The 24562-nt window shown below is 55.9% G+C and overlaps 13 protein-coding genes across 13 annotated transcripts; 4 read left to right on the top strand and 9 right to left on the bottom strand.

Annotated features, from left to right (window-relative positions):
- Window positions 1–67: 67 nt before the first annotated feature.
- Window positions 68–999, top strand: L226DRAFT_471578 (uncharacterized protein; the record flags this gene model as incomplete). Its single annotated transcript, XM_067676394.1, has 6 exons — window positions 68–165; window positions 223–350; window positions 409–482; window positions 543–772; window positions 836–844; window positions 912–999. 6 exons carry the CDS (start codon window positions 68–70, stop codon window positions 997–999), a joined length of 627 nt encoding a protein of 208 aa, XP_067530124.1.
- A 416-nt stretch (window positions 1000–1415) lies between these two features.
- Window positions 1416–2009, bottom strand: L226DRAFT_427872 (uncharacterized protein; the record flags this gene model as incomplete). The annotated part of the gene is made up of 2 exons (XM_067674667.1): window positions 1416–1636; window positions 1811–2009. Coding segments are annotated over 2 exons (420 nt in total), but the record flags the coding sequence as incomplete, so codon positions are not given.
- A 955-nt stretch (window positions 2010–2964) lies between these two features.
- On the bottom strand, window positions 2965–4375 carry L226DRAFT_548125 (Abi-domain-containing protein; the record flags this gene model as incomplete). Its single annotated transcript, XM_067682566.1, has 6 exons — window positions 2965–3080; window positions 3158–3319; window positions 3376–3456; window positions 3512–3623; window positions 3685–3924; window positions 4082–4375. 6 exons carry the CDS (start codon window positions 4373–4375, stop codon window positions 2965–2967), a joined length of 1005 nt encoding a protein of 334 aa, XP_067530122.1.
- A 1591-nt stretch (window positions 4376–5966) lies between these two features.
- On the top strand, window positions 5967–6410 carry L226DRAFT_471567 (fungal hydrophobin; the record flags this gene model as incomplete). Its single annotated transcript, XM_067676393.1, has 3 exons — window positions 5967–6217; window positions 6272–6309; window positions 6370–6410. 3 exons carry the CDS (start codon window positions 5967–5969, stop codon window positions 6408–6410), a joined length of 330 nt encoding a protein of 109 aa, XP_067530121.1.
- A 387-nt stretch (window positions 6411–6797) lies between these two features.
- Window positions 6798–10103, top strand: L226DRAFT_539730 (galactose oxidase). The gene is made up of 15 exons (XM_067681726.1): window positions 6798–7136; window positions 7222–7374; window positions 7430–7468; window positions 7533–7632; window positions 7694–7823; window positions 7887–7948; window positions 8013–8100; window positions 8161–8286; window positions 8344–8749; window positions 8820–8983; window positions 9061–9346; window positions 9403–9523; window positions 9588–9680; window positions 9735–9871; window positions 9921–10103. Exons 1-14 carry the CDS (start codon window positions 6975–6977, stop codon window positions 9863–9865), a joined length of 2061 nt encoding a protein of 686 aa, XP_067530120.1. The 5' UTR covers window positions 6798–6974; the 3' UTR covers window positions 9866–9871; window positions 9921–10103.
- A 175-nt stretch (window positions 10104–10278) lies between these two features.
- On the top strand, window positions 10279–11432 carry L226DRAFT_555144 (uncharacterized protein). Its single transcript, XM_067683044.1, has 6 exons — window positions 10279–10310; window positions 10372–10474; window positions 10546–10673; window positions 10747–10820; window positions 10909–11141; window positions 11208–11432. The coding sequence occupies exons 2-6, from the start codon at window positions 10377–10379 to the stop codon at window positions 11332–11334; spliced, it is 660 nt and encodes a 219-aa protein (XP_067530119.1). The 5' UTR covers window positions 10279–10310; window positions 10372–10376; the 3' UTR covers window positions 11335–11432.
- A 284-nt stretch (window positions 11433–11716) lies between these two features.
- On the bottom strand, window positions 11717–12482 carry L226DRAFT_548121 (uncharacterized protein; the record flags this gene model as incomplete). Its single annotated transcript, XM_067682565.1, has 3 exons — window positions 11717–12099; window positions 12148–12263; window positions 12313–12482. 3 exons carry the CDS (start codon window positions 12480–12482, stop codon window positions 11717–11719), a joined length of 669 nt encoding a protein of 222 aa, XP_067530118.1.
- Window positions 12483–12755: 273 nt separating this feature from the next.
- On the bottom strand, window positions 12756–13776 carry L226DRAFT_494147 (uncharacterized protein). Its single transcript, XM_067677478.1, has 4 exons — window positions 13333–13776; window positions 13189–13282; window positions 13058–13135; window positions 12756–13009 (listed from the first exon to the last, which is right to left on the bottom strand). Exons 1-4 carry the CDS (start codon window positions 13704–13706, stop codon window positions 12785–12787), a joined length of 771 nt encoding a protein of 256 aa, XP_067530117.1. The 5' UTR covers window positions 13707–13776; the 3' UTR covers window positions 12756–12784.
- A 550-nt stretch (window positions 13777–14326) lies between these two features.
- L226DRAFT_616783 (uncharacterized protein) lies at window positions 14327–15874 on the bottom strand. The gene is made up of 5 exons (XM_067686951.1): window positions 15340–15874; window positions 14851–15266; window positions 14720–14789; window positions 14592–14658; window positions 14327–14541 (listed from the first exon to the last, which is right to left on the bottom strand). Exons 1-3 carry the CDS (start codon window positions 15713–15715, stop codon window positions 14760–14762), a joined length of 822 nt encoding a protein of 273 aa, XP_067530116.1. The 5' UTR covers window positions 15716–15874; the 3' UTR covers window positions 14327–14541; window positions 14592–14658; window positions 14720–14759.
- Window positions 15875–18443: 2569 nt separating this feature from the next.
- L226DRAFT_471602 (uncharacterized protein) lies at window positions 18444–18948 on the bottom strand (the record flags this gene model as incomplete). The annotated part of the gene is made up of 2 exons (XM_067676398.1): window positions 18444–18529; window positions 18600–18948. Coding segments are annotated over 2 exons (435 nt in total), but the record flags the coding sequence as incomplete, so codon positions are not given.
- A 155-nt stretch (window positions 18949–19103) lies between these two features.
- Window positions 19104–20364, bottom strand: L226DRAFT_272022 (uncharacterized protein). Its single transcript, XM_067673481.1, has 3 exons — window positions 19667–20364; window positions 19310–19609; window positions 19104–19245 (listed from the first exon to the last, which is right to left on the bottom strand). Exons 1-2 carry the CDS (start codon window positions 20100–20102, stop codon window positions 19323–19325), a joined length of 723 nt encoding a protein of 240 aa, XP_067530114.1. The 5' UTR covers window positions 20103–20364; the 3' UTR covers window positions 19104–19245; window positions 19310–19322.
- On the bottom strand, window positions 20205–20732 carry L226DRAFT_272036 (uncharacterized protein). The gene is made up of 2 exons (XM_067673482.1): window positions 20715–20732; window positions 20205–20658 (listed from the first exon to the last, which is right to left on the bottom strand). The coding sequence occupies exon 2, from the start codon at window positions 20587–20589 to the stop codon at window positions 20308–20310; it is 282 nt and encodes a 93-aa protein (XP_067530113.1). The 5' UTR covers window positions 20590–20658; window positions 20715–20732; the 3' UTR covers window positions 20205–20307.
- Window positions 20733–22473: 1741 nt separating this feature from the next.
- On the bottom strand, window positions 22474–23884 carry L226DRAFT_616780 (uncharacterized protein). Its single transcript, XM_067686950.1, has 5 exons — window positions 23461–23884; window positions 23291–23408; window positions 22907–23235; window positions 22737–22846; window positions 22474–22678 (listed from the first exon to the last, which is right to left on the bottom strand). The coding sequence occupies exons 1-5, from the start codon at window positions 23786–23788 to the stop codon at window positions 22613–22615; spliced, it is 951 nt and encodes a 316-aa protein (XP_067530112.1). The 5' UTR covers window positions 23789–23884; the 3' UTR covers window positions 22474–22612.
- Window positions 23885–24562: the final 678 nt, after the last annotated feature.

Below are 24562 nucleotides of genomic sequence, written 5' to 3'. Positions count from 1 at the left end.
CTCACAAAAGTGTAACAGGTGTATTATGGATTTTACCCGTCCAGGATTTCCTAGTCTACAGACCATTATGCGCACACTCGAGCGCGGCGGCCTTCCGGGTCAAGGTCCCCTTCAAGACTGGGAAGACATCAACAAGATGAACATCGATGTGAACATATACGGAGGGTATGTTGTGAGTCATAACTACCAGCTACTAGCTGCTTAAGGCCCGTCTACGTATAGGAACGGCCAGCACGCGAAGGTCCGCATGCATCTCCCGAAGGACGAGAACTACGAGGACGCCCGATTGACCGTGTTGTGCATGTTCATGGACCTGAAGCACTCAAAACCATGGACGTGCGAGTTCTGCGGTATGCCAGTTGCCGGTGTATGTATGTTCTGCGCTGACCTAGCATCCTCTGCGCCCAGGTGCGCCTGCCCGCGAGACGCAAATGCAGACAGTGCCATACGTCTTCTTCCCCATCTGCAGGCTTCCAGTATACGTGAGCACCTAGACTCCCGAATCCATATATCCGATTAGATCTGACTTCGCGATCGAACAGGTGCATCACGTTTGCGATATGGACAAGCCTGAGTGCCAGGCGGCGCTGCGGGCGACACACGACCGCATCAACCGAGAGCACAAGGGTATCATGGGCCCTCACCCACCACAAATGGGCAAGCCTCCTGGAGAAGTGTACCCGCTCAGTGCGAGCTGTGCGAACTGCAAGACGGATGCGAGCGCAGATGTGAACGCAGCCATGAAGCGATGCGGGGGATGCAAGGTGACTAGGTAAGTCTAGTCGTGTGACCTTGGGCATCGTATCCCAACCCGGATGCTCATGAACGATCGCAGATACTGCAGGTACGTAGTTACCCCTCACGTTATGGAAACGCGCTGCCGGCCCGGGCGTTGATGTTGTCTCGTGAAGTGCCAAATGCCAGAAAGAGGACTGGCCAAGACACAAGTTTGCGTGCAAGGCCATCAAGTCGGCTGAGTTCGACGGATGGCCGAATTGACCCTGGGCCGTGATGTAACTACGACTTAGGGTGTCAGCATACGAGGATAGGATGATACTCGCTCAGTGAAAGTCACCTCGCACTACGTGTGGACATCTCAGTACAGCACACCAGTCTAGGTACAAGGACAGGCACGTTGATCCGCTAGCGTATGGTACAACACTCGTACAATGCAACATCGAATATCAGGTACAACCACGTCCATGTCGTAGATCACTCGAAACCCACATACACACATCTCACGAGGCATACTTCACGCACGGCCTGAAATCCTCCTGGAAGATGCTCTCCTGCGTGACCCTCCCGACCTCCTTCAGATCCGGCAGCAAGTCATCCACGCCCACCTCCCTGCGCTCTCCCGCTCTCGCCCGGAGATGAATCCCCTGCAAGTCGGGCCGGAGCATCTTGAACGGGCGCAATAGCTCGAGCAGCTCGAGAACATAGTCTCGCGAGCTCCATCCCTGATAACTCGGCACAGGCGGGTGGCTCGCAAGGTACTCCACCAGCTTCCCGACATCCGCAGCACGCACCGAGCCGACCTGCACCCCGCCCAGGCACAGAGACCGCACCGTCGCTGAAACATCGAAGAGCGACGCCGGCGCGTGCCGGGTGTACCACTGCGTCTCGTACTCGTACTCTGCATCTTCTCCCGGTTCTGGACCACCCTTCTCCTTCGCTGAGTAGAGGTTCTCAGCGCCCTCGGACCGGATGACGTTCGTCCCGCTGCCAAACCAGGCAGCAGCCCCGCCATTCGTAGATCCGTCCGAGGCTGAACCCGAGCGGTGACGCTGCTGGGCTTGAGGATGGGAACGCGCTCTTGGGCGGCGAAGGCGGCGCTTCTGTGCGTACGCCTGGAAGGACGGCCCGCTTAGCGTCGTGCGGTCGGTGATGACGACGAGGGCCCAGTGGAGGTCCGCTTCGTGTCCCACTCCGCGGAACTCGTCTTTGTACTGCACGACGACGATCGGGCACGTCGGCGGACCGGTGAGGCGTTTTAGGACCGTGGGCATCTTGAGCTTCGTCCGCCGTTTTTGCTGTGTCTGTCCGGCACTTGGTGAGACAAAGAACAAGGAGCGGAGACGGGTGAGAGGCAGACGTACGGCTGTGACGACTCTGTCTTTGTGATATGGGGCACTGCGGGAGCGGGCTTTCCGGCTGTCTTTGTCGAGCCGTACACGTACGGAGAGAGGGAGAAGAAAGGGCGGGATGTCGGCGTAATCGGAGTCGCGTCTGCGTCGACGCTGAGGACGGCTCGCGTCTTCGGGTTCACCGCTTATAAGCCTTGCACCCGTAGCCTTCGCTTTGTCTAACCACCGCGGAAAAGACGCCATTGCAGATCAAAGCGTTGATTGCCAAAGCGTGCTGAGCCACTGGGAGGCGTAGTGATGTGGTGATCGCAGAGGTGGAGGTGACGGCTGGAGGTGGTGATTGCACGAGCACAGAGAGACGCAGCACGCTACAAAGGCGAGACGGCCAGGCGCGCGGGGAAGATGAGATGCTGCAGGTTTATATGGGCGAGGCGAGGCGACCAGGAACACGGGACAGCGTTGAGCGCCGAGGGGCAAACGCCGCTTTGTCCTGCCACCTGCGGCAGATATAGACGAGTTTGGCAAGAGACGCGTGTGCCACGGCGATGCGCTGAGCTGCGCGACATGCGAAAGCCTCATGTCGATAAGTCCTAAGCCTGATTGCTGCTCGTGAGCAGTCGTGGCTCTGCGCGATCGTCGAGAAACGTCTTCTGGTGTACTCGGGTTTTGCGATGCGCGGACTGGCGAGCACCGACTCGCAAGGAGGATCTCGAGGGCACTGCGTGTGTATTGGGCTCGGGGTTCGGGCCATGGTCTAAGCACATGATCATGACGACGCTTGTCAGTGAGTTCCAGAACTCGATAATGGCTGATGTCGAGATCGAGCGTCCCATAATGCGCCGGACGAGAGTAGGAGACGAAGCTCCCATCTCGGGGATCAGAATCGCGCAGGCTGTCCTGGAGCGGGCCAGAAGAGGCTGTCGTCTGCCTTCGTCCACCATCGCATGGAATAGACGTAGCCCGCGATCCCGAGCAGGTACGCGAGCTGGATCGCTGTGACGCGTCGTTGGGAGCGATGGACCGGTCGCCGTCAGCGGAGATGGGGTGTATGAGATACCGGAGAGACTCACCGAGGCGGCGCTTCGGGAACATCTTGACGTGCAGGCCGTACTGTGGGAAGCCCATGACGTTGCAGAAGATGTGCGAGAAGGTCGGAGGCAGGAGCGAGCCCGTGCGGAGGAACAGGAACGCGCAGTGAAAGCCGAAGAGGCTCGTGTAGGCGAGCTGGAACACTGTCGATTCCTCAGTTGCCGATCTAGACACGGCCATGTTCGCATTGAGCACTTACATGTCTGCATCACAGCAATACGTAATGCCGAGCTCGTGCGCCCATATCGGTTGTACGTGTCCCATGCATGATGCAGATGAGCTTCGACGCGGCGAGTTAGAGTAATTGAGTGTTTCATTGGACCCGTCTGACTTACCGATACCGAACCAAAGCGGGGAGAGGAAGATCATCTTCTTCCGTGACGCTCCAGCCATATGGTAGACTGATAACATGCATGCGCGGAAAACTATCTCCTCAGTGATGGGGCCCTGGCGTGACCAACTCTCAGCGTCAGCAATAAAGTCGACAAGGAAAGGGAACGCAACATACAACGATGTAGTTCCTGCGGCCAACCCACGTCGAGACAATCGGCAACAGGCTGGAACGGAAGTTCCAATGCCGCTGGAAGGGCAGTGTTTCCGATAAATAGTCTGCGTACAGCGGGCCCAGGTATAGAATTGGGGCGACAAGGCAAGGGAGAATGATGCAAAGAGGGTTGCTGGCGAAGTCAAGGGTGATTCCTAGACGTGCTAGTGACGACTCGACGGCGGTCCATGGGTTTACGCTGCTCTAATGCAAGATATGAGTGGATCGCATCCCTTATCTGTCGCTGAGGAAGACGGAGAGAGCAATTCCATAGCTGCTCTCGTGCGCAGGGGTCCGGTGGACAGCGACACTCGATGCATACAGAGAACTTGACCCGACGTTGATATTAGCGTGCACATACCTCGTACTCTGGGGTGATACGCTGGACCAATTGGTACACCACATACACACTCAATAGCGTGCTCGCGCTGGCGGCGAGCAGCCTCGCGCGAATGACATCTGGGTCATTCCTCCACCGCTCGTCATTCTCCTTAGCCCTTTCTTCCCCATCGACGGTGGATGACACGCCCTTTTTGAAGGATAATCGTGCGTTCTTCGAGAGGTACAACGAGCCGACGTAGGAGAATGTGAAGAACGCAGCTAATAGATGAGCGGTCGAGAGCGCGATGGGAGGTGTAGCAAAGACTAGTGGCATCGTTGCCGTACGAGTCCAGATGCTTTGGTGCTCGTAGGTTGTTGTGTGCTGTCACTTCTAACAAAGCGTTATTTGAGCCGACAGAGTTTGAGAAGGCATTAGGATAGACCTAGCTCAAGGCGTATGCGCAAGAGCGATGGCAAGCAGGGGTTGGAGAGCCAGGAATGAGCTGCACGGTCGGAGAGGTCGTCGCGGTCGTCGTCGACGACGACGAGCCTTGCCTGAGCCTTGCAGGAGCGTGCTCTTAGGCGCTCGCTGCCCTAACGTCCCGACCACGATTACCATCGTCCAGCTTGCATCCAGCAAACTACACTCGTACTCTTGCTCTCTGGTCTGCTCGCTGTGTCTTTGTTTGAAACGCTACCGCTCACTGTCTCGACAAGGCTACGCTCTTCACGGTGCCGAGGACTTTGCGGCGGCTCCGAGTACGACCAGTCGACTTTGGACACGAAACATGCCTTCGACCGGACGCTGGTCGACTACATTTAACCAGCTGACTTCTGATGAATTCACCGGATGCGAACATGTACGTTCTGACAGCTGACAGGGTGAAACCAGAATTTCCAAGCACATGGGCAACGGCGAACAGTAGACCTCACTGGCGATTATGATACACGTCGCGCTATACCTAGGCCTTCATCGCTGTGATGGTTCTGGCACAAGAACAACAGACGACATAACGAGGACCACAAAAAGTTGACGTCGGGTCTTTGTTGCGATGGGTGTGTCTTTATGCCGACCCCCCGCGCGGCTTCTCCTCTAACGCCGTCTTTCTGGAGATCACTTGCTTCGAAAGTTCTCAGCAACGGGCTATTCTGCTCCTAGAACTATACTCCTCGGAATCTCCACGGCGCGCGGATGCGTCCGGAGGCGTAAAGTCTACAGCATATCTGACGGCGGTGTCCTGCGTCCTGGCCTTCAGGGCCTTTGGGCCTCATGCTCTATCCGACTCCGTATTTGAGGGCCGCGGAAGATCATATGTTATTCTACATGCCACTGCGCGACAGTTGTCGGGAGCCTCGGCGTGAGTTGTTAGGTTCATTCCTGCTACTGCATATCTGCTTACTAAGTTACGAGTTGGTCTGGGCGAACAGACTACGAGTTCATCATGCGGATTGGGCGGGCTTCCATTCGCGCAGTGATGAAAAGCCCGCTCAATGTCAATTTTCGTCAATTCCTTTAGAACATCTCAGAGCTTCCTGACGTTGCTGGCGGAGATAGTTGCCGTAACGCACATTCATTACACTGCAGCCGCAGCCGCACCAGACATCGCATCGAGTTTGTGCGCTCCGCAAGAATGCTCGGCTTGATGCGCTGGTAACGCCCCCGGACGGTCATCCAATACGAGCGAACGATGATGGATCTCAGTCTGTTCTCTGCTCCCCCAATTCTCGGCGCACGAGAACACGAGGTCGTCCGGGCCTCGGTCGGTCTCGTAGAATTCATCCTCCAGAACGTCTATATAAACCCTCTGTGCCCCACCGGTAGGATCTCAGCAAACCTTGCTACCCACAGTCCTTTCAGTCCCTTACGCGTTCTCGCAAACCACACCCCAAACCTTCCTCTCCTTAACACCATCATCTCATCCACGATGTTCGCCAAGCTCGCCGTCTACACTACTGCGGTCTTCTCCGTCCTTGCGGTCGCCACCCCCGTCCCCGGCGGTAGCGGCAGCTGCAGCACTGGCCCCATCCAGTGCTGCAAGAGCGTCGAGAAGGCCAGCGACCCCGCGACTTCGGTCCTATTGGGTCTTGTCGGTGTTGTCGTCCAGGGTGTCGATGTCCTTGTTGGACTCACCTGCTCCCCGATCACCGTCATCGGCGTCGGTTCTGGTGGCTCTTGGTGGGTTGCCTACTGTCTCATAGCATACGCACTATCCCTAACGACTTGCTGCAGCGAGGCCTCCACCGTCTGCTGCGAGAACAACAACGTTGGTATGTGTAACTGGCTCGACGTCTCAGGGTGATTTTTGCATACTCACTCGATGCATACAGGCGGTCTCGTCAGCATTGGCTGCGTTCCCGTCTCGCTCTAGGCGGGCAGCCTATATCTCCCAATCACCTTCCCCTTCTCCATACTCACACCCGCGTTGATCATGGACGCTCGCTTGTTTCGAGTTGTAGGGGTTCGGTTGTCTTGAAGTCCGAGTTGATGGTTACTTGTATCCTGTGACTAATAAGTGGTGAAATCTATGTGGTTGGCGCCACAAAAGTGTGATATGGTGTGATGCGAATTTTTTTCCTGGAATAAAGTCCCTCGTATGGGCTCGATTCAATATTATTTGACTCTGAGGCGGTCTCGAGAGTCCTGGAGCCGTGCTTGGAGGACCTTGGCAGATAAGATAGACGCCTGTGGATGAGATAACGTTTAGTGTACGAGATCTGCTCGTCCGGGTCCCGATCACCTGAGTCTCTGACGACTTACGGTCTTACACACTCACCTTAAATTCCCACTATACTTGACCTGCGCGCACAGCGGCCTTGAAACTTTCAACAACTTCCTGCGTAGAACCTGCAGTCGTAAGGCTAGCACGTTTCACAGCGCTGAGCACCTATTACGGGCCGCCGCCGAACCTTGAAGTCATAGTACCTGGCGGAGTATGGCGAAGAAGAAAGGAAAGGACACAAACAAGGCATCCGCCAAAGCCGCAAAGAAAGCTAAGGTTGCGCAGAAGGTCGAGCGGAAGGAGAAGAAGAAAGCGACCAAGTCCAAGGACGAGTTCGAGGACGATGATCAGGATCTAGAGAGTATCCTCGACAAGGTGAGTTGCGCAATCGTGTTCTCAGCAACGCACAGCGCGCCGGTGTGTTGTGGAGTCGAGACTCTGAGATGCGCACCGCCAGTAGATCCAAAGAGAATGGGAAGAAAGGCACAAGGTCACGGAGGAATTGGTGGAGGGACCCCCTAGTCGACGCGCGAACGCGACCCTCACCCCATGTCCGAACGGGAATCACCTATGGTGTATTGGCGGAGAGTTCTTCAGTGATGACGGGAAAGCAGTGAGTTGTAAGCTTGACGGTACTCGGTACTCCTCCCCTCATAGCTTGCACCCAGTACTTCTACAGCGACGTTTTCCGATATTCGCCTGAGAAGGTGACGTTGTCTGTCGTACATTTCTTGTTCCACTACTCACTCGGATGCTTGTATTTTTTTGCAGAACGAATGGCGAAAGTTTGTCTCCCCTACATGCCCTGGACCGCGCTCAGCACATGCTGTTGTCGCGACGCCCGCTGGTGGCGGGAAGCTCTACCTGTTCGGTGCGTGTCCTCTCCTGTGCCAACCCGTATTGTACCTACGATTTTTATGCTTTCATTGCAGGAGGAGAGTTCTCGTCGCTCTACCAGAACACATTCCATCACTACCGTGATTTCTGGTGCTTCGACATCTCGACGCACTCCTGGGAGCGAATAGAGACAAAGGTCCGTCCCACGGCGCGGTCGGGGCATCGGTATGTTCTGCTGCGGATTACTGTCATTTCCGAGGGGGGACATTGACTCCTCGTCCCTCGTAGCATGGCGATGTGGAAGCACTACGTGGTTCTCTTCGGCGGATTTTACGACCCAGGGATCAAGAGTGAGTATCGACGAGTTCTCTGGCTCATAATGAACATCTCGCTGATGCTTCCCGTCGTGGACAGCGAACTATCTCAACGATCTCTGGTTGTTCGACACGCAGGAATATAAGTGGAAGCACATTGAGTTAAAGGATAACGATCGCAAGCCTTCGTACGTCAAACACGTTCCCGCTCTTGTGCGATGGAACTAACTCACTCTGCGCCCGTACAGACCTCGAAGCGGTTTCTCCTTCCTACCCACTCCCGACGGCATCCTCCTACATGGCGGATACTGCAAGGAGTACGTCAAGGGCAGTCGACCAGTCGGAGTTATGCTTGACGACACTTGGTTCCTACGGTGGGTTACCACGTAGGCCGCACTTCCCACGTCGAGCGCACCCTGACTTCTGAATAGGATGTCGCTCAGCACGGAAATACCTACTACGGGCAAGTCCACCGCCGACCCGCTGACACTGAAGTGGGAGCGGCGCAAGAAGCCGTCTACAGCCTACGCGCCCTCCCTCCGCTCTGGCTGCACGATGGCGCTCTGGAGTGTGAAGAACATGGGCATCCTCTTCGGCGGAGTAACGGACGAGGACACGAGCGAGGAGACTCTTGAGAGCGTCTTCCATAACGATCTGTATGGCTATCAGATTGCAGGGAACGGAAGATGGGTATCGATGCTGCTGAAGAAGCCCAAGAAGAAAGGCGGAGCGCCGAAGAAGAAGGCTGCGGTCCAGGACACCCGCCCGGGACCTGAATCCGATGAAGAGGACTTTGACGACACGGAGGGAAGTGATGACGAGGATGGCGATACGAACGTACGTAGTCCACACTGTTATTCAACTGTGGTCGGTGTTCTGACGGAGAGCGGCTTCATGCGTTTAACAGGTGGCCGAGAAGAAGCCTTTGAAACCGAGTAAAGCGCCCCCTGCGAAGCAAAACCCGGCGAATACACCGCCCGAGGAGGAATTGGACCCGGACGACCCCACACTGACAGTGCCGCTGCCCCGGTACAATGCAATGCTTGCAGTTCTTCGGAATACGCTATACATGTACGTTCCCATCCACACACTTCCGTCTTCCTACATTCGTCGTCTTATCAATATTTAACTCTATTTTTCACTCCCAGATATGGTGGCATCTTTGAGAAGGGCTCACGCGAGTATACCCTGGACGATTTCTACGCGCTGCCGCTGGACAAGCTCGATCGCTATGTCTGTCTCAAGCGTTCCGAGATCGTCATCGCGGAAGGTCATGAAGAGAGTAGCAGCGATGAGGACGACGACGACGACGATGAAGACGACGATGATGATGATGATGACAAGACGCAGCGGGACGAGACAGAGAGCGTGACTATCGTCGGAGAGGACGAGGAGAAAGAGGTGGACGTGCTTGAGCCCATCGTCGAGGAGAAGGTACGAGTAACTTCCTATATGTCATGATGGTGATCTCTAACGTCGTGCGTGTGCAGGACCTGCGCTCTCAAGCCACTGCGTTCATGGGCGTTGCTAAGGACGCAACGCGGTCCCCGGAGGATGTCATCAGTACCCCACTACCCGGCGAGACGTTGGCCATGTTCTATGCGCGTTCTCGTATGTGCCAATCTCGCATAGCTCTAGAGAACTATGGGATAACTCACACTGAGGTGCATGACAGGCGAATACTGGGCGCAGAAGGCGTACGGGACCAGCGACAATCGTGGAAAGCTGCTCCGCAGAGACGGATTCACGCTCGCGGAGGAACGTTACGGTCAGTCACGCTGACTTTATCTGTGCGTGCGTCACTGACGGACGTTCGTAACAGCCGAGTACAAGCCTATTCTTGAGGAGGTGGAGCGTATCCTGGCCGAAGCAGGGTTGGATGAGGAAGAGATGAGGAAGGGTGCCGCAGCGGGTCCTCAAGGTGCTAGTGGGCAGAGCAGGAATCGTCGGTGAACACAGGTGAGTCTGGCATCTGCAGTGCGAATGCATGTTCTAACGGCGAGTACAGTTCATGTAGCATAGCAATTGTGCAGAATAGGATCGTCCGCAATGCGATGTCAGCGCTTCATCATACTCAGGTGTACTTTGCATGCTCAAGGGACTGCTGGACGTTGCTGTGTGGCCATCGTGACTCGTTTGTCCGTGCCTCCCGAGACAATTAACAGTTGAGTACGCCTGGTGGGCCCAGAGGAATGATGACAGATACCCCAGAGTGCGGTGTATGGCTGCTGGCAGCAGGGGTACTGGAAATAGTATCGCCACTACTACGGGGAGGGGTTGTGACAAAGATCACCTGACCGTGACTGTACGCGGCTTATCATCAACTATCGCGCCACTCAGGCCCCTCCTCTCCCTTCCCTCTCTATCGACTCGACAACGTTGAGCCTCTTTGTGACGGGTGAGTATTCCCTTCTATATATACAGTACTATATGGTGTTGACTCCGTGATGCGACATTAGAAGGTATGCCCCAGACGTCGCCATTCACCCGCGAAACAAGCATCCCTCTCCAAGAATGGGAGAGGGAGGATAAGGTCAACCTCGAGGTCGTCACCTACGGATGGTACGCGTTCAATATATCCCTCTAACAAACCGGGTAGCATTCTCACTAGTATGTCGCTGCATATCCCGTAGGGAAGGGACGAAATGTACGATCAGGTTTTACCTCCCAATGGAGCGTGACAAGCAGCGTCTGCATGACATGACTCGCAACCTCATCCGGGACGTCAAGCACTCGCGCGACTGGATGTGCGAGTTCTGCGGTACGCCTTTAGTCGGTGTGTATGTGCGCGTTCTGATACTGAGTGCTGACCCCCGTGTGCGGGGCAAGTTCAGGCCGCATCGCCCGCGAGACCCAGGTGATGACGCTCACCTGGACGCACCTATCGCCTCCGCGCATGGCCATCTTCGTACGTACGCGTCATTCTCAGAGAGAGAAGGTCACTCAAATGTTTTCCTTTCTCTTTCAAACCGTCCGCTCGATTACTTTGACGACAGATCCACCACATCTGCAACCACGATCGCCAGGAGTGCTTCGCCGAGCTCGAGGAGCACCACTATGCGATCAAGATGCTCAACAACCTCCCGCAGACTCCCCTCCCGAGGCCCCGCCGCAAGCGGCCCGGAGATAGGCACCCGCGAGCGAGCAGCTGTGCCGGGTGCCAGAAGGACGCCACCTCGAGCATGGAGCTCCAGCGGTGCAGCAGGTGCAAACTTACCAGGTACTGCGGGTGAGTACGGTCGACTGCCATATCGAGTGCTGGCCTCGAGGTCTGATTGGGGAACGCGATTCGCAGCACTGAATGCCAGCGGGACGATTGGAAGCGGCACAAGCAGACGTGTTCGCAGATATACTCTGTCCTGTTTGAGGGATGGGATGACCGGGATGCTGCGCCACAGGTGCAGCAGTTGGAGCAGGCTTGAGAGAATTTCATACCGTCGAGGGTACTCACTGTATTACTAATTTGCTATCATGCGCTGTAAATTTGTTCCTGACGTCTATGCCAGTGTGAATCTGCCACCTCCTGGTGTTGATTGAAGGCGAACGATCAAAGAAGCGAGAAGAGAGGGTCGCAGCGGCTGTTACAAAGAAGCACCATGCCGCATACCCGATTTTCCCAACTCTGTCCACGTCTTTGAGGCTCCTTGACTCGGTCACGGAGGTTTCATCGACGCACATCCCCTGATGCTGGAGGCGTTTCGACCACCGACCGCTCATACACCAAGAAATAGTCTAGTTATCCCATCTGGTCACAGAGAGCGCGATACAAACAGTACAAAGGCCCAAGTTGATGCAAGGTTGGTGTCAGAACCCGAGCTCGTCTAACCATGTCTCAATCTTCACGAGCCCTTCCTGCCCGGAGACCGCGCGCTCGTCACGTACGACCATTTTGTCCACATTAGGGTCTTTCCACAGCCTGTTCTCGCGCTCGAGCGTGGAGCGTTCGTTCTCCGTGCACATGACGGCAACCGGGAACCGTGGCTCGAAGTTGAACTCGGGAAGTGGTGTTGGGAGGGGAGGGGAGGATGATGCCGACAAAGTCGCATTCGAAGGCGGCGGGGAGATAAGCAGGAGGGCAGACGCGGGGTACGAAGAGATGTATGTCTGTGCAATGAGTGTCCCTCCCGCGCGGGCGACGATCACGGGTGCGAAGGGAATCGCAAGAAGGCGGATATGCGACGCCAGTTCTGGGAGGTGCGTCAGTACAGTTGTTACCCTACTAGGACGTTACTCACCACTCTCATAGTGCTTCATGAGAGCTTGTGAGCTCTTAGCGTCCTCCGGATGGCCCAGGTCTATCTCGAGACATGTGTAGCCGCGCTCGGCGAACCAAGCAGCGCTGTCTTGCATCCTTTTATTTCGTCAGCATCCCTCACCATGGTAGGAGTAACACAACTAACCCCGTCTGCGACTGAGCATCCCATCTGCTTGCATATAGGAATACCAGCGGAACAGGAGCCTCTCGGGGTGCTGAGGGTGATGGTTGTCGCACGAGGTGCCTAGTCGTTGAGGAATGTCGTACAGAGCTCGCCGAGCCTGCAAAAATACCACCAAGGCTAATAGCACACATAAGATGTGGTTGAAGCCGTATCTGTGTGCGACCCAGTGCTCTGAAGAAGACCATTGTGAGGTTTGCGGGAGAGGACCAACAAGTTGGAACGGCGTCGTGCCGACCATGAACATAGACGCTAGTGACGTCACACGTTCGGGCCGAGCTCCGATACTTTTTTCAGCTGCGCTCAGTGCGCTGGCCGTGACTTGTCGACTACGCTCAAGCTCACCGTCATGCTCTCCCTAGTCCCAAACCAAAGCGCTCCTGCACAAGCACATCGATGTGGTGTGCGCTATGGAAGACATAGTATGAAGTTGAAATCAGTTGAATATCGAATGAAAACCCATCAAAGACGGGGTGAGTCGCTTTCTCTCCACTACCATCGCTGACAGTACTATATGATCTAATGCTCGTAGACCGTGAGGATAGACCTTCAGAGAGGCAGGCTGAGGATGTACTTCTGCACCTCCGCTTGTGCTGGAAGCGCAATTGAAGGCTGCGATCATAGGACCGCTCGGTCGTCCGTCCGTGCCCATGAAGTAGCACTGACTACGTCAGTATCCATGCGAGAATAGGTGAGGGAAGAAGCATACGTATCTAACTGGGCTCTCTCGATGCCAGCAGATTGAGTGCTGCGGCACGTCTTCCCACTTCCATCGCCAGATGCGTTCCTGGTCCAGGCGAGGTCAGGCAGCATTCTTTGCGTCGAGACTGGTGTACTCACGGCGGTTCTCTTCCCATCGCGCGATAGAACAGTGTCCATGTGCTTCTCTATGCCATACATGTTTACTGCGGCTTTCTGCGTGGATATGCCCATCCTTCGTCCAGAGGGGTCAGCCCGCGCCGCACGAACACATGGACGACGCACTCGAACGAGCCCACAAACTCCCCATCGATCTTTTCCCGCCGGATGACGGTCGCAAATGACGAAGGGCAGAAGCAGTTCATATGCACTGTGATGTGATACTGCGCCCTCAACTGCCCGGTCATGTCTCTCTCCGCAGAAGAAGCGACCATGGTATTGAACCCCAGCTGGCGGAAGGCAAGCACGACCGCAGTTGGTTTGCTTGGGACCGTGGGTCTTGGGCGCCGCGGGGGCATCCCAAGCTCAGGTACTTGGTCGTTCTCCGACTCCGCCGACGTCGACTCCCGGGAGACAGAGACGTCCGAGCGCGAGAGGTTCGTGATAGCGGGCTTGCGCCGGAGACCGCGGGGGTGCACGTTCATTATGCGCTCCGGCATGGAATACGGTACTGCGGAAGACGGACAGCGGAGGTGAAGGCAGATGTCGCTGTCGCTATCGGGTGCGGTGAGATTCAGAGGTAGGGAAAGACGACTCTTCCGCGTCCATCTCCGAGATATATGAACACGTCTCACGGGTTGAGGGTGCTGTCAGGTTGCGGACCGCACGGTTCTTCCATCGCGGTTTCTGGAAGCTTGAGCGTTCCTGAATTGACCGCATTGTGCCCGGGCGGTCGAGTACAGCTTCAACTTCCGCACAGCGCCAAGCCGCAGGGAGGTCGAACAACACAACAAGGTACTTGAAGCAGAATGTGGTACGTCTACACATCCATCTAATCTAGCCATTGGCTGAGGCCTCCGCACGTGAAGGCTACGCACCTGCCCCGTCAGCATCCAGCTTGTCCCTGAGATAGGCTAGGGAACTACTCACCTGAATTTCGCTCTCTTCGAGCAACCCGGGTAGATCTTCGAAGAACTCTACCCGAATCTCCCTAGTCCAATGGCGCCATGAGTAGACCCACCGACGTACGAATCTTCTTCCCCTTCTCCACCTCCTCATCGCTCGGAGTCTTTCTCACATCTCCAGGAGGAAGTACCGTGACGAGCTATCAGTCCGGCTTCGTCAACGCTTACGCCACAGGTGGTAGCGTGTCCGGGAGCGCGACGACATCATATACAGGAGAGACGAAACACGAGGTATACCAAGGAGATACTACATGGGTATACGCACGCCCCTCAAGTAACGGGCTACAATGCAGATATCGTTGCGACCATCCAACCATGGCAGAACATGATTAGAATTAGTTATTATAGTGATGTCTATCATTAAACGCAACTTGAAAGACAGTAAGTGACATTGCGAGCATATTTGGGCAGTACGCTTACCTATCCGCATCAGGGACAAGTTAATCAGTAAGCTATGAAGTCGAGTCGTCTAATGGAGCCATTATTGCTGCGAAAAATTAGCTTGGATGAGTCGTTCTATCGACAAGTCCGAAGTGATAGCCTCTTACTGTGGATAGATATCTTGCAATCAATGAACCAGCATTCCCTTCAGATTCGGTGGGCAAGGCCGAGCCGTAGCTGGGAAGAACAACGAGTCAACTTCCAGACGGTATTGCAGGGGAGCTGCGGGATGCCTCACCAGATGATCGACAAGAGAGGCAACAAAGGGGCCCATCGGGTCCAGCTCTTCGTCCTCTTCCTCCGAATTGCCCTGCTCGGCGTACCAGCGCAACATCTCCTCGGCCTCTCTCTCGGTACGCAAGTCGGCGAGCCACTCCTCTTTGTCCATGCCCGAGGCAAGCGGAGACTCCTCGTCCTCGTCGATGTAAGGACCAATCGATATTGAGGCGCAAAGTATTCCTGGAAGCTCGACTGGACCCTCCCGCAAAGCTCTGGCTTTCTGCTTTCTGCGCTGGTTCCGGGTCATACGCGGGCGCGGTTCCGGGGGCGTCAGGTCAGCGACGCGGGTGCGGAGATCGTCAAGGATGTTGTACGCGTGTTGAATGCATGTCTCAACATGTCTCGTACGCTGAACATGACCGGGATCCGGTTCAACTAAGCAGGAGACAAGGATTGGATAACCGCTCGTGATATGGACTCGTCGACTCGGATTGTTACGAGCACGTACCGTGAGCGAAGAAGATCAACGTGTGAAGCTCCCTCCCCCGGAGCTCCTCTTCCGCACATTCGATGTAGGTCTCCGTCATCTTGATGGCATTGTTGACCTCCACCAGAGTGCGCATTACAGTGATTGCTGCCTTGTCCGCCCAGACCATGATAATGTCGCGGAGGTATTCAGCGGACACCGAGGCAGCCTTGTACCGCTCATACGACTCCTGGTATTCCTTTGCATGCTCACAGCAGAGCCAAACCCAGCCAGTTAGGCGTTTTCTGCAAGGATTACCAGCCGTCTCCGCGCGACATGTCAGGGGCGGCCTCGACTTGATCCGAGTCTTGGTAGCTTGTCGGTGCGGCGACTTCGACGCGCGAGTGCGTGAAACCATTCGATGAGATGCTGGGAAGCTAGGCAGAGCTAAGGACAGGGTGGCCTAAGCGGGGAGAGGCTCGCAAGACATCGAATGGCGGAAGTGGCGGGAAGGAGAAGGTGACAAAGATGGTGGCGTTGGAGAGTCGGACGTCGGACAGGCCGGGCCGGACATCCCGATACTGCCATGAGCCTCTATCCATGTTGACTTTGGGATGAAAGGGAACAGACAAAGCAATAGCGATGTGGGTCAATCATCACTGAGCCATGGCCAATCGATATGTACTTGTATGTTGCGCGTGAATCCAGTTCCCAGTTGACATCGCAACTCACGATCACGGCCCAACCATGGAGTCTATGGCCGGATGAAAATTTCCAAAGGAGCGTAGCGGTGCTTTCCCGACCCGGCTGGCGAGGCCTGAAAAAGATCGTCAGCGCACGAAGGAAAGTACGGCGGAGTATGCATCGTACCAACTCCGAGTCCTCGAGCTTGGATGGACCGCTCATCGAGACTGAGGGGTAATATCTTCCATCCCTCGACGGACATGTGCCCCTAAGTTGTGAGCAACCTGTAGTACATTGAACGAGTTGCACGTACTGTGCGCTCACATCGATGAAGGAAAGTCAGGTAAATGAGAACTGATATGGGATGCTCGCACCCTACGCACCTGGCCCCTTTAGGTAGCTCGCGTACCGCTTCGTCGGAGTAGCGAGGTATCGGAGGCATGTGAGCGAGATGCGCGATGAAGCCTTGTCCGTGATGTACTGATACTAAGGCGCATACTGCATCTGAACCGAAATATGCGCGCAGGGCGTGCTATGCGTGCCCTAGACAACGTCAACGTAGCCATTCGCAGCACGTCCAACATGCAACTGCTTGGAAGTGTGTCGACGTGAGGACGTCAGGGGAAAGCTTGCAATTGGAGACATGCATTCAGTGAAGTGCAAAGACCCACTGACGCGCAAATTGAATGACTGAAGTTCGCAAGCGTCAGCGAAAGGTCTAGCTGGACAAGAACCACAAGCATGGGCGTACCGTTTATCCCGGAAGCCTGCGAAGTCCCCAGATTGCTCCTTCACCACGCCTCGACGTACCTCACGGTTCTAAGCATATCACAGCAGGGACTTGCACTCCACTGTCCGTGCAAGGCTGATACCGATGAGTTATAGTTATACAAGTGTACCTTGGTATTACACGCGTTGCGACATCGTCCTCCTGCACATCTTCACGTGACCGCATTGACCTAACGAACGGAAGCCATCAATCGACGGTCAGCAACAGCGAAAGGGGTATACTACTCACCAGCAGTGATCCCCATACACTTCACAACGTCAGTGTCTTGCCCGCAGCCAGAGCGAGCCTCCGGAGAACACGCAGGCTCTTGGACACCGCTTCCCGGCGCGATAAGGTACGAGCTATCAAGAGCGCAAACACCTAGCATGCTTGCAGTCAGTATGTAACATTCATGAAACTGATGGGTTGAGTGCACGCTGCTCACCATACACGCGATCCTCCAGATAATCTTCCAGCGGAGACCACTGTTACGTCCACGCCTGCTTGCATCTTCGTCCTCAGGACCTTGTCGCTCCAAGTCGGTGTTCCAGGCACACGACCCAAGGTCGACGGTTATATGCGCCTTTATGGATCCCTGAGAGATGCGCCGGCTCATCGCTGTGTCGTTGATGCCAGATCTTCCATCTACTGGCGACTGTTGCGTCTCCACTGATGGGATGCGACTGGAGTCTTGTGCGAAGGCGGCCGTCGCAAACTCGCGGTGCTCAGGGTAGAACACAGTGCGTTCGTCCTCCATCACAGCGGGGCTCGCTAGTTCCTCTGCCTTCGTCGGTTCTAGCTCGTCCTCTCGATCCCCAATGTCGATATTGCCCTCGTCGCTTGCAGTCTGCAAGTCGCGAATCTCCACTTGAGCGTACTCGTATCCGACAGCTTCCACAGCCCCGACAGTCTGAGAGACCGGGTGCACCTCCACGACACTGACGTCTGGATAGCTCGCGTCTTGTGGCAGCAATGGATGCGACGGAGTCACCGATGCGCTTGCTCTTGCATTCGAACACTGCGCGACAAGAAGGCTTCGAACGCCTTCCGCGGGCTCTGGTACGAGCGAGATTTGCTGCGAGTTGAACATATCTCCGTCGGCTTGCTCAGACTGCTGAGTCTGTGCCTCGGCGGGCTGGAGGGCGACTGGACCGGCGACTGCATGGATAGGGACCCGCAAGCACTTGGCCGCAGCTTCGCCTTCACCCTCGTTCATCTGCTGACCTTCCACCGCGATATCGGAAAGCGAGACAGCCATCGAGCTATGTACCTCTTCGATTTGAGTCTGCGACCCAGCCTCTTCGCTGCACGAGCACAACCCCTTGAGCGACGCGTCCTCATGCATGAACTGGATCTCCGCGCTGTCTGTTCTCTCGTCCGCTTGCGAGTGTGCTAGAGCGCGCGATGGCCGTGGCTGGAAGATGTGACCACTATCATCTTCCAGCTTGCGTCTCCGCTCTGCCTCGACGACCCTGGAATGCTGTCGCTGGCGTTCCTCCGATAGGTGCTGGCGTGCTGCCGCCTTGGCTTGCGTTCTCCGCTCTTGGTGCGCCTGCCGCCGATCGCGCCGTCGCTGGCTGCGCGAAGGCGATGCGGTCGCAGCCGGCTGGGAGGGACCGGAGGATTGCGTAGGGAGTGCGGTACGACGCGCCTGCTTGGACCGCTCGGGCAGGTTACGTCTGAGACGACCCTGGCGCGAGCGCAGCATGTGGATGATCTCTCTGTTGTGCGCGAGCCGCTGCTCGATTTTCCGGAGTCTCTCCTGGTGACCCTCGTCGGCTACACACGCACGTATGTTCATTCCCACTTCAGTGCCCGCAACTTTGTGCAAAAGAGAGGATGCACTCACGTTCTCCGACGAATGTCCAATCATGCTCCTTCCGCAACGCCAATTCCTTCTCCAGTGCGTCGATGTATGCGCGAACGTCTATGATCCGAGCATCGACCTCCACAAGGTCAAGGGAGTGCACATCGCCGCGCTTGAGCTGTACACGCAGTGTGATGGTTTCGTCTGCAGCGTCTTTATAGTCCCTGTAGCTCTTCTCGTAGGCCGCTAAGTGGGCATCGCAGACTTGGCGTCGTGGCACTGTCCGTGCATTGCAACGCGTCCGACTGTCGACAAGACACTGGCAGCGAGGGGGATAGGTGACCGACGAGGAAGACTGTCTCCGGTGGGTCGAAGGTGAGGCCCGCGACATGTCAGAGTCCGCGAGATTGGTACGGGGGCAGTGGGCGAGGACAAGAGGAGATGGTAGCGGGGGAAGAGTTGAACAAGGTTCGCATATACGACAGCGCTTCAACGGGTCGGACTACGGATTAGGAAGAACACATCCTTCTTTTCTGGCCGTGCATTACTCGAGCAATCGCGACAGCTTCATGATGGGTCTCAGCTAACTGGCAGGACATGGGTATCTGGGACTCAATAACTTGAGATAACCACATCGTTATAATCCGTTCTCCGAGCCCCAGATGTTGCGTGATTTGCGTGGTATCGTCTATAAATGAACGTAAGCGTCACCGTACCAGGCAGCCCAGAGAGGAGGAAGCTCGAATACGTACAACAGGATCGCCCTCAAACCTCAGGCAGTAGTCCCATCTCCTCGTCCACCTGCTTCGCGATGGCCGCCTCGTCGTCGCCGTGGTCACAAAAGGTGTGAAGATGGATGTGCCACTGTCGCCTGATCGCATCCCACAGAGAACGTGTGTCTTCCGCGACCTTTCTAGCTTCTTCCGGGGGCTGCCCCTCCTTGTCGCGCGCCGCAAGGGTGTCGTAGCGCGCCCTGAATATCTTGAGCAGCGCGATACCGTCTGAGCGCAGCTTCTTCAGCTCGGCGAGACGTGCGTGATGGCGTTCGTTCTCTGCAAAAAATGTCATTCCATATACGAGTACAGCGACGGAGTACATAATTTCCGTACCTCCTCCATAGAACTTCGCGTCTTGTTTGCGCCGCCAGTGCGCCTCCTGATCCATGTTTACAACATACCACAGGATCATGTTCACGGCATCCTCGACTTGTCCGCGCTCTTCAAGCGGCGTCCGATAGATCTGGGACGCGTTGACGAGAGACCTTCCCATGATCTCCACTTGCTCCTCGGCGTGCTTGTACTTGCTCTTGATTTCGTGGAACTCATCGCTGTGTGCCTTGCAGTATTTGGACTTCTTGAACGTCGTGGAGGTGCATTGCGAGGGCGGATCGCCTGAGGTGAATGCACATTGGGGCATGTTCGGTAGTATGGGGTCGCGACAGTAGACAGGAGATTGTGGGCGAAGGACGAATCGATGAAGACAGGATGACCGTGAAGAGGAAAGAGGTGGCGCTCGTCGACTTGCGTTGTTGACCGGATTCCACATCCTGCGTTCACTCACAATACCTGATGTGCGAGCTGATGCTTATATATCCTTCGCGCCTCGGAGGTGCGTGGACCCTGTATGCTGCTGCTTCATTCTTGCGTCTAGTTGCAGCAAGGACACCACTGCCTCTCCCGACCTCCCTGCCCAGAACTCCTCATCATTCTCGTGTTGACTGCCCCTTTCTATTCACAGGTACAGGGCAGTTCTAACACTCACCAGGTCCTCTGTTCTCCGGATCTGCCGGCGAACAAACTTGTCTCTGTCTTGCGCGGACACGGATCACGTTGAGCCGGAAAAATCGCTCAGTTGACAAGGCCGGCCCCGTCACTGGCTCATGCATGATATCGCAAGGTGTAGCATTCATTGCACGTATTCGAGGACGATGACGAAATAGAAACGCCAAGCAGACAGCTGTAGAGAAAACATACGGGTCGAGGACAAGCCAAAGAGACGCCCGCTCTGCCACTTCGACTGCGACCGCGACCATCCATCAATGCATCTATGTACCGACACCCGAGCATGCACTCATTCCTTGCCCATACATCTGCCTCCCAACCTGTCCGGATCATCCGCGTAAGTAACATGTCACCTATGCACAAAGTAGGAGCTTACCGCCTGATCGTATCCACATTGCGTACACCCATGAAAAGCGCAATTCCGACCACGGCGACAGTCTGTAAGATCCGACACGTACCACGTTCGGGCGAGCGATCGTGGTCAGCACCGAACAACATGGCGACAAACTGCACTTACCAGTGCGACCCTCCCAGCTACCTCCAAGCCACTGAGCCCATCGCCACCCGACCCGCCTGAGCTTGCAGGTGCAACCGCAGTGCTCGGAGGCTCCGGGCTCTCTTCCTTCGTCGTCTTCGCCTCCTCAGCTTTCTTCCTCTTATACTCGTTGAGCACCTTGATCCTGTGCTTGACCTGCTCGCGCCGCCTCTCTGCCTCCTCTGGGGTCTCCCCGTCATGCGATGGCGGGGAAATCTGGTCCGGAGCACCTTCAGGCGCGGGGCTCTGGTCGCTGGGCGTTGCTGCGTCTTCGTCGGGTGTCGTCTCTCCTCCTGGTCCTGGCTCCGGCTCAGGATCCTCGTTGCATACGGCCTCTACTGCTCCAGGTGGCACCTCGAAGACGTCTCGTCGAACAGTTTCCTCCGGGTAGCCCTCGTCTTCCTCCCGGTCCTCTTGCACTTTCCTCCGCGCGTCCTCCTTAATGGCGAGACCCCGTGCGCGGAACCTCGCCAACGTGGCCACGACATTCGTCTTTCTCCGCTCAAGATCGGCCACCGCTTCTGCCGCACACTTCTCTGCTACAGTCTGAAGTCAACGACGAGGGCGCGCGTTTCCAGACCTAGCACACGCTCACGTTCGGTGAAGAACCGTCTGCTCAACCTTTTGCGCGTGTCAATGCGCTCGTCCAGTTCCAGCAAGTACCGTTGTAAGTCTTCTAGGTCCCTCTGTATGGCCTCATAGGTTGTATAGGTGTTGACATCTATTGCGTTGAGCAACTCGATAGAGCCTCCGGCCTCTTGCAGGATGGCCTCTGCTGCGTTTCCTCTGGCTTTCAGAGCCTCGTACTCTGTATTGTGTGTGGTGCAGAACGACTGGTTTTGAGTGATCTCGAGGTCGCAGCGGGCGTCCCGCTCGGAGTCGAGACGGGCGTGACAGTGGCGAAGGTTGACCATCGTTGCAGTCGCGGATGGGAGTCTAGAGGAGTGGGTGATGTCGATAGGGAGGACGACAGGTGAGGTCGAAGGGTCCGTGCTCTTGTGCAACGCGCACAGGGCGTGGAGTCCGCATTTACGTGGTTCTATCGGGATTGAATGGAGGTGATAATCGTGCCTGTCAGACGGATGCTTCGTTCGGTACGGATGTCGAGACTCTGTGCTGCGGTAGTCTCACCCTTTATATTACACTCTTTGGTCCTTCTCGGTACACACATTCGGTACGCAGATCAGTAATGCGTAGTGCCAAACTCGATATCATCAGACCTTGACGGCGAGTGCTGGACTCCCCTGCACAAATTACGATCCTCTCGTCCGCCGGCCGGGTAACTCGCAAGCCAAGTGTAGCGAGTGCACCCAGCACGATGTTCGGGCCCCACGTCACCCCGAAGTACGCAGAAACGGCAGATGCAGCAGCGCCCTGCTAGTACCGCACGCCGTCATTCGTGATCATACGCTGTGAGACGTACGCCTCTCACCAGTAATCTCAGCCAAGGACCTGTCCTTCTCGTTCTCGGAGATGGCGCTCTCTCGGATCTGCTTGACCAGATCGCGCTTCGATGTCAACAGGTCCATGCTGCTTGGTACTCCGGGCAGTACTGTATATTGGAGGACGACTGATGCTTGCATTGCGTCTGCTAGCCGTTCTCCGCAATAATCCTCCCGCAGCACTGTAACACTAGCGAGAAGAGACATCCGGTAGATGTGAGTTGGGGATAGTCGCTATACAAGGTCCGTTGGGATTGCGTCCCATGGTATACTGGAGTGATTGGGTGTGTAGACGTCTCATTGATTCAACACGATACACAGCAATAGCACGAAGAATCCTATTGAGCAGAACGGAGCCGCTTTCTGCGAAGTCGCCGCAATCGTCAGCGTCTAGGACAGCGACGCGCACATATGTTCGTACCTTGACCAGGTAGACAACATTCTCGAACAACACAAGGTCATCCAGCTTCGAGAACACCTTCCTCCGCTTCTCCGTCAAGTCGTCCATCTCCTTCTTGTGCTGTTCTCCCGCTGCAGCCACGAACATCAGGACACAGAGTCGGAAGGTCAAGAAACGGAGCCGAAACGTACTCTTACAGCGATACTGCTGCTGATGCGCCTCCAGGTGCTCCATCACGGACCGGACGCTGACGGCGTACTTCTGCAGGAGCTTGATATTCTCCCCTCGAGAGCCACTTCCGAAGGCGCCTTCATAGTCGTCCAGGAACTCGTGGCATTGGACCCGAGCCTTCTCGACGCCCGTTAGGGACGCACGGTGCTGCGCGTCATGCGCGGGACAGAATCGCCGGCCTTCTGCTGCCGGGTCCGGACAGCGCGTGCATCCTTCAGTCTCGAGGTACGCCTGACATCGTTCCGCCGACGCTTGCATCTGTACTGATACGGGCACTGGGCCAAAGGTCCTATACGCATGTCAGTCATAATTCCCCGTCATGTTAGGTGGGTGTGCAGACGTACGACTGGGGTTCTAAACCCTTGAGCACCGACTTCCAGAATTCGGCTTTGGCGAGGACCTTCAGGGCATCGTCCCTCTTTTTCTCCAGCTCAGAGACGGATTCCATCGACGCACGGCCATCTGTGTCCCCATTGAGCGAACTTACAAAGGAAGGCATGGAACACGAACGTACCGTGGCGGCTCTGCGCACCGAAACGCACTTGATACAGCTCCGCGGCCTTGATCATGCTGTCCAGGCGGTCAGTATACGCCTTCAATACAGCCGCAGCAGTGCTCGTCTCGTCGACGTTGTGGGACTGCTCCAATACATCCTTGGTGCCAATGTCCTCAACCAGCACCGAAAGCGCATCGGCCTCGTTCTGCGCCTTTTTGTACGCGTCGGCGAGCCTGGCGGCTTCAGCGGTATGCTCTGGGCAGTACAGCTCTGGTGCCTGGGCGCTCATCGTGCAGCGTTCCTGTGGATCGACGCCTTCGATAGCTCGAGCTTGACATTGAGGCATGGTGGTGGATCCTCAGGTCTGCTGAAGGGACAGGAAGTGTTGATGGTGCGACTCAATCCTGGAAGTGGGTGAGTTGAACGTCGACGTGGGAGGAGGAAACAATCGTTCAATAAGCGCACATGTTCACGTCGGATGTGAGGCTATGCTGCAAGGGCGATGAGTATATTCCCCGGACTCCGAGGCTTCTAGCCGCGACTCGCCGTCGCGATGATTGATCCAGCTTCTTCAGTTACGCCGCCCATTGTATCGCGACGCCGGCGGCATTGAGACGTTCGATAAGACGCCAACCAAACCTGGTACGAGCACATACTGTACTTGCATACAACCCAACTACAGTGGGACAGGAACGATGAATGATCAAATTCGAGAACCTTGCTCACTCTGTATCGTTTAAGATCAGAAGTAACGTTTTGAGTGCATTGTTGCTCACGACCGCACGGCACCGTGAGCATATATTGCTGACTATGTAGTAGTCCTGCGAAGCTATCACGGCCCCATGGTCAGTGGAATAACATACCCAGGAAGGACTCGTCACTACTGACCGAATTTACACGGGGTTCGTTCATCCCCTCACCGGCCCATGGTCCTGATATGCTCCGATAACAGCCTCTCTGCCATGGCACGTTCATCCCGCAGCTCTTCTCGGTTCCCTGAAACGTACTCTTATGAGCCAGAATAGTACATAGCGACCATTCAACCAACACTCACCCGCACATCTGAACTGCCGCTGATGCAGCGCACTCGCCCGAATCTCCTCGTTCAGCGAGCCTATGT

The sequence above is a fragment of the Lentinus tigrinus genome (genome assembly GCF_003813185.1).
Source record: "Lentinus tigrinus ALCF2SS1-7 unplaced genomic scaffold L226scaffold_46, whole genome shotgun sequence".
Classification (NCBI taxonomy): domain Eukaryota; kingdom Fungi; phylum Basidiomycota; class Agaricomycetes; order Polyporales; family Polyporaceae; genus Lentinus; species Lentinus tigrinus.
The sequence above is the reverse complement of the archived record's forward strand: the minus strand, read 5'-3'. Positions and strand labels throughout refer to the sequence as shown.

Coding starts and splice junctions, on each gene's coding strand:
- L226DRAFT_539730 (XM_067681726.1), top strand. CDS start 6,975: ATGGCGAAGAAGAAAGGAAAGGACACAAACAAGGCATCCGCCAAAGCC. Junction 7,469..7,532: donor TCCGATATTCGCCTGAGAAG/GTGACGTTGTCT, acceptor ATTTTTTTGCAG/AACGAATGGCGAAAGTTTGT. Junction 8,750..8,819: donor ACGAGGATGGCGATACGAAC/GTACGTAGTCCA, acceptor TGCGTTTAACAG/GTGGCCGAGAAGAAGCCTTT.
- L226DRAFT_555144 (XM_067683044.1), top strand. CDS start 10,377: ATGCCCCAGACGTCGCCATTCACCCGCGAAACAAGCATCCCTCTCCAA. Junction 10,475..10,545: donor GAGGTCGTCACCTACGGATG/GTACGCGTTCAA, acceptor CATATCCCGTAG/GGAAGGGACGAAATGTACGA. Junction 10,674..10,746: donor CTGGATGTGCGAGTTCTGCG/GTACGCCTTTAG, acceptor GGGCAAGTTCAG/GCCGCATCGCCCGCGAGACC.
- L226DRAFT_494147 (XM_067677478.1), bottom strand. CDS start 13,706: ATGCCGGAGCGCATAATGAACGTGCACCCCCGCGGTCTCCGGCGCAAG. Junction 13,283..13,332: donor GAGTTTGTGGGCTCGTTCGA/GTGCGTCGTCCA, acceptor CTCTGGACGAAG/GATGGGCATATCCACGCAGA. Junction 13,010..13,057: donor GAGAGAGCCCAGTTAGATAC/GTATGCTTCTTC, acceptor TGACGTAGTCAG/TGCTACTTCATGGGCACGGA.
- L226DRAFT_616783 (XM_067686951.1), bottom strand. CDS start 15,715: ATGGTTTCACGCACTCGCGCGTCGAAGTCGCCGCACCGACAAGCTACC. Junction 15,267..15,339: donor GTTGATCTTCTTCGCTCACG/GTACGTGCTCGT, acceptor TCTCCTGCTTAG/TTGAACCGGATCCCGGTCAT. Junction 14,790..14,850: donor CCTCTCTTGTCGATCATCTG/GTGAGGCATCCC, acceptor TGTTCTTCCCAG/CTACGGCTCGGCCTTGCCCA.
- L226DRAFT_272022 (XM_067673481.1), bottom strand. CDS start 20,102: ATGTGGAATCCGGTCAACAACGCAAGTCGACGAGCGCCACCTCTTTCC. Junction 19,610..19,666: donor CGCGAAGTTCTATGGAGGAG/GTACGGAAATTA, acceptor CATTTTTTGCAG/AGAACGAACGCCATCACGCA.
- L226DRAFT_272036 (XM_067673482.1), bottom strand. CDS start 20,589: ATGGTCGCGGTCGCAGTCGAAGTGGCAGAGCGGGCGTCTCTTTGGCTT.
- L226DRAFT_616780 (XM_067686950.1), bottom strand. CDS start 23,788: ATGCCTCAATGTCAAGCTCGAGCTATCGAAGGCGTCGATCCACAGGAA. Junction 23,409..23,460: donor CGGTGCGCAGAGCCGCCACG/GTACGTTCGTGT, acceptor ATGGGGACACAG/ATGGCCGTGCGTCGATGGAA. Junction 23,236..23,290: donor AAGGGTTTAGAACCCCAGTC/GTACGTCTGCAC, acceptor ACATGCGTATAG/GACCTTTGGCCCAGTGCCCG.